Below are 8,753 nucleotides of genomic sequence, written 5' to 3'. Positions count from 1 at the left end.
GGTGCTTCTTCACTGCTGAGCGGCCTTTCAGGTTATGTCGATATATGACTCGTTTTACTGTGGATATAGATACTTTTGTATCTGTTTCCTCCAGCATCTTCACAAGGTCCTTTGCTGTTGTTCTGGGATTGATTCGCACCAAAGTACGTTCATCTCTAGGAGACAGAACGAATCTCCTTCCTGAGCTGTACAACGGCTGCGTGGTCCCATGGTGTTTATACTTGCATACTATTGTTTGTACAGATGAACGTGGTACCTTCAGGCGTTTGGAAATTGCTCCCAAGGATGAACCAGACTTGTGGAGGTCTAAATTTCTTTTCTGAGATCTTGGCTGATTTCTTTTGATTTTCCCATGATGTCAAGCAAAGAAGCACTGGGTTTGAAGGTAGGCCTTGAAATACATCCACAGGTACACCTCCAATTGACTCAAATGATGTAAATTAGCCTATCAGTAGCTTCTAAAGCCTTGATATAATTTTCTGGAATTTTCCAAGTTGATTAAAGGCACAGTCAACTTAGTGTATGTGAACTTCTGACCCACTGGAATTGTGATACAGTGAATTATAAATGAAATAATCTGCCTGTAAACAATTGTTGGAATAATGACTTGTGTCATGCACAAAGTAGATGTCCTAACCGACTTGCCAAAACTATAGTTTGTTAAAAAGAAATTTGTGGAGTGGTTGAAAAACAAGTTTTAATGATTCCAACCTAAGTGTATGTAAACTTCCGACTTCAACTGTAAGCATTGAGACCCTTTGCTATGAGACTTGAAATTGAGATCAGGTGCATCCTGCTTCCATTTATCACCCTTGATATATTTCTACAACTGGATTGTAGTCCATATGTGGTAAATTCAATTGATAGGGCATGATTTGGAAAGGCACATCTGTCTATGTAAGGTCCCACAGTTCACAGTGCATGTCAAAGCAATAACCAAGCCACGAGGTCGAAGGAATTTCCGGGGAGCTCCGAGACAGGATTGTGTGGAAGGACAGATCTGAGGAAGGGTACCAAAATATTTCTGCAGCATTGAAGGACCCTAAGAACACAGTTTCCTCCATCATTCTTAAATGGAAGAAGTTGGAACCACCAGCTCTTGTAGGGGAGGGCCTTGGTCAGGGATGTGACCAAGAACCCAATGTTCACTCTGAAAGAGCTTCAGATTTCCCTTGTGGAGATTGGAGAACCTTCCAGATGGTAGGGCTGGGCGATATGACGATATATATTGTGTGACTGTATAAAAACGTCTATTGTTTCATATTATGCTCGTTTATTTCGTTGTGTCGCAAATCACACTCTTTATGACAATATTTTGCGTCAATTGAATGACGCTTTGCGTTCTTCCACAATGTGTGGAAGGAAATTTGCAACACAAACAAACATGGAGGAGAGTGAATGTGACACAGAGCACGGAGACACGTAGCTCATACCTAAAAGAGGGGCTACTTCGGTCGCATGGACGTGGTTTGGGTATGAAAAGTCTGACACGGACCAGAAAACCGTCCTCTGCAAAATATGCCGCAGGCCGGTCCCGACAACAGGCTCAAACACCACTAATCTCTTTTATCACCTACGCAAGAATCATGTGAAACAGTACAGAGAGTGTCTATGGATGAGACCTAAGAAAGTACAGCCGAGTGCTCAAAACAAACCCCCTGACTTAGATGTTGCAAGAGGCGTCTGCCCGCGACACACCATGTGGCAAAGAATCACGAAGATGGAAGGAGATAACCGCTGCCTTTACAACTTACATCTGCAAAGACATGGCCCCAATTTACACGGTTGAGACACGGGTCCCAAGGTACCAAATGCAAATTTATGTGACACGTATTAATGCCAAAATAACATGCAAAACTGGTGTAGGGGATGGGTCCCAGGGACCCTGCGAGGCCATTATGGATTAAGGGGACCTTAAGATTCATATGTTTTGCTGCAGGCCTCATAATAGATACTGTTGCTATGTGCCTAAAAACTATTGTGGTTAAGCCCTAGCTGTTGCAAGAGTGTGCTTTCAGGCTAGATCTAGAGTCAAACCGAAACTAGATAAAGAGAAACTAGATAAAGAGAAGTTACCACTGTCTGGTTTTGACATTTTGATCTAGTGTGACAGTGGACAATGTTAATCAATTCAGAGAAGCTACTGTACTTGCTTGCCTTATTATAAGGTAACCTCGGCTTGTTGATACACACATGCATTGACGTAGGTGATCATACCACTAGGGATTGATCACATGTATAAAATCAGCTGCGCCCTTAGGTGGGGTGCAGAACTTACTCTGTTTCCATTGTCATTTTCTGTCTGCAATTGCATTAATAAAGATTCAATTGGTTTACTTAAAGAAGATATTGTCTGATTGCTCATTTTCCCAATAAGGCAATGATTGACAAATAACAAGGAACCTACCCCGACACAGGCAAGCCCCCCAAAATATATATGTTTATTTTAGGCCTATATTTATTTTGTTTGCAACTATAGTTGAAGTGTTCTCTATTTACCTTTTTAGATTTTATACATTAATATTTTATATTTTGTTACATGCTTAACTGAAAATTTGCACAAAGGTTCTAAATTAAAGGAGAAATAATCAAATACGAGTAAGTACCTTTTATTCGTTGAGTATAATTCAAAACGTAATAAGAAATAGGCCTTTACAATGTGGTCATTTTATATAAACTATTTATTCATTGAATTTATAGAAAATGTGCTATATTGTGAAATGTATCGTTATCGGGATATGAAATTACCTATATCGGGATTTTGGCCATATCGCCCAGCCCTACCCAAAGGACAGCCATATCTGCAGCACACCACAAAACAGGCCTTTATGGTAGAGTGGCCAGACGAAAGTCACTCCTCAGTAAAAGGCACGATAGCCCGCTTGGAGTTGGCCAAAAGGTACCTAAAGGACTCAGACCATGAGAAACAAGATTCTCTGGTCTGATGAAAGCAAAATTGAACTCTTTGGCCTGAATGCCAAGCGCCACATCTGGGGGAAACATGGCACCATCTATCTCTACAGTGAAGCGTGGTGGTGGCAGCATCATGCTGTGGGAATATTTTTCACCGCAGTGACTGGGAGACTAGTCAGGATCAAGGGAAAGATGGACGGAGCAAAGTACAGAGACATCCTTGATGAAAACTTGCTCCAGAGCGCTTAGAACCTCAGACTGGGGTGAAGGTTCACTTTCCAACAGGACAAAGACCCTAAAGCACACAGCCAAGACAACGCAGGAGTGGCTTCGGGACAAGTCTCTGAATGTCCTTGAGTGGCCCAGCCAGAGCCTGGACTTGAATGTGATCGAACATCTCTGGAGAGACCTGAAAATAGCTGGGCAGCAACGCTCCCCATCCAACCTGACAGAGCTTGAGAGGATCTGCAGAGAAGAATGGGAGAAACTCCCCAAATACAGGTAGGCCAAGCTTGTAGCTTCATACCCAAGAAGACTCAAGGCTGTAATCGCTGCCAAAGGTGCTTCAACAAAGTACTGAGTAAAGGGTCTGAATACTTGTGTAAATGTGATATTTCTGTTTTTTATTCTTAATACATTTGCACACATTTCTAAAAACCTGTTTTTGCTTTGTCATTATGGGGTATTGTGTGTAGAATGATGAGGAAAAACAATAATTGAGTACATTTTGGAATAAGGCTGTAACGTAACAAAATGTGGAAAAAGTCAAGGGGTCTGAATACTTTCAGAATGCACTGTACATACTGTACATGCAGAATGATTTGATGTCTGCATTGACTCTGAAATTCACAGCAAATATGAAGAAAACAGAGCACTGGTCAGGGGTTTTATTGATCTATCCATTTCTCATAGTTTCTCTATATATTGTGTTGGTGTATTAATAATGTAATTACTAAAACATCTTGTTTCTTGTTCTGTCATGTCAATGATGATAGTAATTTAAGCTTGCAGCATATCATATTTTCATGATTACTTAATATGGGCTCCAGTAGATGGCCTCATTGTGCCTCACTGTAAAAATATTCTCTTCATGGTCAACTTCAAGACAATTTCACCATAAGATATTTTAATAATTCCATGGTTTGTTTTATTTTAAGTTTCATCAAATCCCTTGTATGACATACTGTGGTCAATGCGTTTGATAGTAGGCCTAGCTGTAATATTAGGCTACTGTATAATGAATTATATAATTATACATCTAAATATCAATATTGAATATATTAGGCTACTGTATAAATAACTATGTAATTATACATCTAATATCAATATAGAAGAGTGAGTGGGCTTTAGTAGGATCAAATAAGCACATTTCACCATGCTGAAGTATGAGCTGATTTTCTTAATGAGCTGGAGAAAAGCAGATGGGGACGTTTCCGACACCCTCTCATCTTCCCTCAATCTACAAGTGAGACTTCACTTCAGGCACGTCATTGCTGGATGAGGAGACTAAAACGGAATCGGGATCTCTTCACAATAACTTCCAAATAAGAAGAAAGTAACAAAACAAAAGAGGCACGACATCCAGTGCGTAACGTTTACGAAAACTCATAAGCTACTCTTATTGTTGTTGATTTGGAGCTTGTGAGAAGATAAACGAGTTGAATCGATTCTATCGGACGGTATTTGCACCTTCTCTGGATGTGGTCGCACGGTTTTTCACGTGAAAGTAGAGTGAATTTCGAAAGGACTTAATTGAATGTTAATTACACATTGCTGGCGGTACTGGGGCTGCATCCAGAACACACGCGAAGAGAGGAGGATAGCAGAGGCGTGCGCTTCTGGTGTATAGATGGGGGGGAAGGAGAATAAGTAGAGCCTACTATTTCCATGTAAATAATGGCTTACCATTGAGCTTTCTTTGAGGATTTAACGGCATCTGCAAAAAAAAACGTTTGTTTGAAAAAGTTGACAGCTCATCTTCCATGGAGGTTCATTGCAATTTTGGAGACTTGATGTGTGACAAAAACGGACCGCACAAACGGATTGAGCTCCAGGATTACGGTTATGTGTTGCTCCACAGTAAAATGTAGCCTGACATGTTTTATTGGTGCTTATGGAAACTTGAATGCACATTTTTCATAAAACAAAGGCAGAAGCCACGTTTCATGTGTAAAGACACAGACAATGTATTTATTTTGTTATGATGCGAATGCATTTCTATTCAACAATGTTTTGGGAGGAGTCGTTATTATGTCTACATTTCTATCACAGTCCAAATCGTCATGCGGTAGGTCCAGTGCATGTGCATTGCAGTTACAAAGTCTAATGCTTGTCCTGGATGGAGTGTCAATAGGAGCACGAATATAATCAGATGGACACGCCTTTGTCAGTCATTAAACAAATCAGATAAATGCAGTGCAAATATGATCAATAGACTGTATTGATGAGCCCATATATAAGGCAAATGATTGGCCCAGCCTCTGTTTACATAACATGCCTGCGAGAATATGGTGTGAACGTTTCAGATGACTGCAAACAGCTCATTGAAATAGACATAACATCAAATAAAAAATCAAGTTTAGATTGGTAGCATACATCATATTCAACTCTTCAATAACGGCTGGAATACCTTTTGTTGAAAACTGCTTCTCTAACATTAAAATGTCTTCGAGAATTCATGAACAGGATGATTTTTTTGGCTAATTTCTAACGATTGCTTTTTGAAATATTTATAGACACTATTCTGCAAGATGATCGTTGTGATGAGCATGGTGACCCAACCTCCAAATGAGCTTGTCCCCAGGCAAGAGGCCAAGACTACATTTTCCATCTAATTGTCCTGACTTCAGGTGATTGGAATTATGGGGTGATTTCCATCTCTACAAGCTGACAGAAACATGGATTTGAACTTCTCCATGGTCCGTGATAGCGAGAATTTGCCAGAGAGAAACTCATCCAAGCGTGTTCTGACAGGCTGTTTTCTCTTTGCGCTCATCCTGACCACACTGCTAGGGAACACACTGGTATGTGTTGCCGTCACCAAGTTCCGCCACCTGCGTTCAAAGGTCACCAACTTCTTTGTGATCTCTTTGGCCATCTCAGACCTGCTGGTGGCCATATTGGTGATGCCATGGAAGGCAGCGACGGAGATCGTGGGCTTCTGGCCCTTCGGAGCCTTCTGCAACATCTGGGTGGCATTCGACATCATGTGCTCCACAGCGTCCATTTTGAACTTATGTGTCATCAGCGTGGACAGATATTGGGCGATCTCAAGCCCGTTCCGCTATGAGAGGAAGATGACACCCAAGGTGGCATTTATTATGATCAGTGTGGCATGGACTCTGTCCGTGCTTATCTCCTTCATCCCTGTGCAGTTGAACTGGCATAAGGCTGCAGTGTTGGAGCTCAACAGCACTTACGGGGAGCTGCCTCCGGACAATTGCGACTCCAGCCTTAACAGGACTTATGCCATCTCCTCCTCCCTCATCAGCTTCTACATCCCTGTGGCAATCATGATCGTGACTTACACCCGGATTTACAGAATTGCTCAGATACAAATCAGGAGAATCTCAGCCCTGGAGAGGGCTGCGGAGAGTGCCAAGAACCGCCACAGCAGTATGGGGAACAACTCCAACATGGAGACGGAGAGCTCCTTCAAGATGTCTTTCAAAAGAGAAACCAAAGTCCTAAAGACCCTCTCTGTCATAATGGGGGTGTTTGTATGCTGCTGGCTGCCCTTCTTTATCCTCAACTGCATGGTGCCCTTCTGTGAGGCCAACAGCACCTCTGATTTCTTCTGCATTAGCCCTGCTACATTTGACGTGTTCGTCTGGTTCGGCTGGGCCAACTCCTCACTCAACCCCATCATATATGCCTTCAACGCGGACTTCCGCAAAGCATTCTCCATCCTGCTGGGCTGCCACAGACTCTGCCCGGGCAGCAATGCCATAGAGATAGTGAGCATCAACAACAATGGAGCTCAGCCACCTGCGTCCCAGTATCAGCCTAAAGGGCACATTCCCAAGGAGAGAAACAATGCCACCTATGTGATTCCCCACAGCATCCTGTGTCAGGAGGAGGAGCCGCAGAAGAAGAATGAGGTTGGGATTAAGACCTTGGAGAAACTGTCCCCGCCTCTTCCTGCAAACTTGGACAGCGATGCAGATGTGATTAATCCTATAACTCAGAACGGCCAACACAAAACTGTGAGATGTTGATTGGTGTATGTATTGGTATACAAAAATAGAAGGAACCCACAGAGGGAGAGACCAGGCAGAATGCCTAGCAAAGGTGTGGGGTATACAAACTGAGCTTCACTGCAAACCTTAAATCTCTAATCACTATGGAAATCTACAGAATGTTTCAAATGAAGGCACTTTATCCTGGTTAACTATCTGCAAAACACCTTCAGCATTTATTAATGAAGTATAGACAGATGTGTTGATAAATGTTCCATAACTTGAACATGTGTTGTATTTACAAATACGTATACATTTGCATATATGTACAGTAGTGATGTTACAAATATCCTGGATGCCATTATAACATGGAGAAAGAAGTAGAAATATTAGCTAAATGTCTTGTAAGTGCTTTACATTTATGTATACAGTGTGTTTCATATTCTCCGTTGAACTATAATGATAATTGGTTTTGCTAAAAAAAACATTATGTCAACCGCAGTGTGTAATTAATTGGCTTTTATTTATATTATTTATCATAATATATTGGCGAGTTGAAGACACTTCGGTGGTAATGACAATTGAGTCAAATAATATGACCATAGGATGGTGTAAATCATTCAAAACAACCCTCATCAACTCTTGCATTTACATTCTTGTGACAAAGTGGTAAGCCTCAGAGTGGTAGGGTGGTAGTAAGGTATGATGTATACACATGTATGCATTTGACATTTAGAGCACTGTGTCAATAACTGAGGCATGCTTTAAATGCCTTTTCATTTTCACAGTTACAACATCTTATGCCAAGTATGCCATATTTCTAAATATTTCAGTTGTATTCCCCTTTTGTAGTAAATGCATTTTCCAACTGGTGTAGATGGAGCTCATTCTGATTGTCCCTATTACTCACTCCCACAAGACATTCTCCTCTTGAAAAGTGTTACCTCTTCACACTTAGGGCATCAGTGATGCTGTTGCCAAGTCAGGCCTCATGAGACACTCCTTCAGGCGTGCATCTCCTATTCCTTATATAGTGCACTACTTTTGACCAGATCCTAAAAGGCTTCTGTCAAAAGTAGAGCACTAAATATGAAATAGGATTCCATTTTGGACACACCCTTTTACTGTACTAATGCAGAGAGCTGATTCTGATTCTATTAACGTTCTGTTGGCATGAAGAGAAGAAAAAAACAGCTTAGTGTGCAGCAGTAAATGCCATCAATGCATAAAAGAAAAATGTCAATCCTGTACCTTATGCAAGTCACTGGTCACCCAACCGGAACACAATTGACACTTTGTGACCTTTGCTAAACCGCTGAAATCACATATTGTGAATTGCTTAAGCTAGTGCTGTGATGTTTTAGGTAACAGTGGGACTATTGTTGTGCTTATAGCTGCCAGATTGAAGCCACCCACTGTATGCTTTGGTCCTTTGACTCTTCTGATCAATTCTCTAATTTGTACCTCTGACTGTTAAGTTGTTCTCTCTGCAGTATTGAAATCTATATTGAATTTGACAGATGGCGAACAATTATATAGAGCTTGTGTGGTTAAGGCCTTCAACTAGTTCATAAAGTTGTTAATTTCAGAAGGCATTGCATGAATCTACATTGGATGTAATTTCACAGTGTGAACTGGGTGCAGAACATATTTTCACACTCT

General features: G+C 41.2%; 1 protein-coding gene across 1 annotated transcript; it reads left to right on the top strand.

Annotated features, from left to right (window-relative positions):
• Window positions 1-4,390: 4,390 nt before the first annotated feature.
• Window positions 4,391-7,978, top strand: LOC115105242 (D(1)-like dopamine receptor). The gene has a single exon (XM_029627020.2). The coding sequence runs from the start codon at window positions 5,811-5,813 to the stop codon at window positions 7,128-7,130; it is 1,320 nt and encodes a 439-aa protein (XP_029482880.1). The 5' UTR covers window positions 4,391-5,810; the 3' UTR covers window positions 7,131-7,978.
• Window positions 7,979-8,753: the final 775 nt, after the last annotated feature.

The sequence above is a fragment of the Oncorhynchus nerka genome, linkage group LG22 (assembly GCF_034236695.1).
Source record: "Oncorhynchus nerka isolate Pitt River linkage group LG22, Oner_Uvic_2.0, whole genome shotgun sequence".
In the NCBI taxonomy this organism is placed as follows: domain Eukaryota; kingdom Metazoa; phylum Chordata; class Actinopteri; order Salmoniformes; family Salmonidae; genus Oncorhynchus; species Oncorhynchus nerka.
This window is presented reverse-complemented; position numbering and strand designations above follow the sequence as displayed.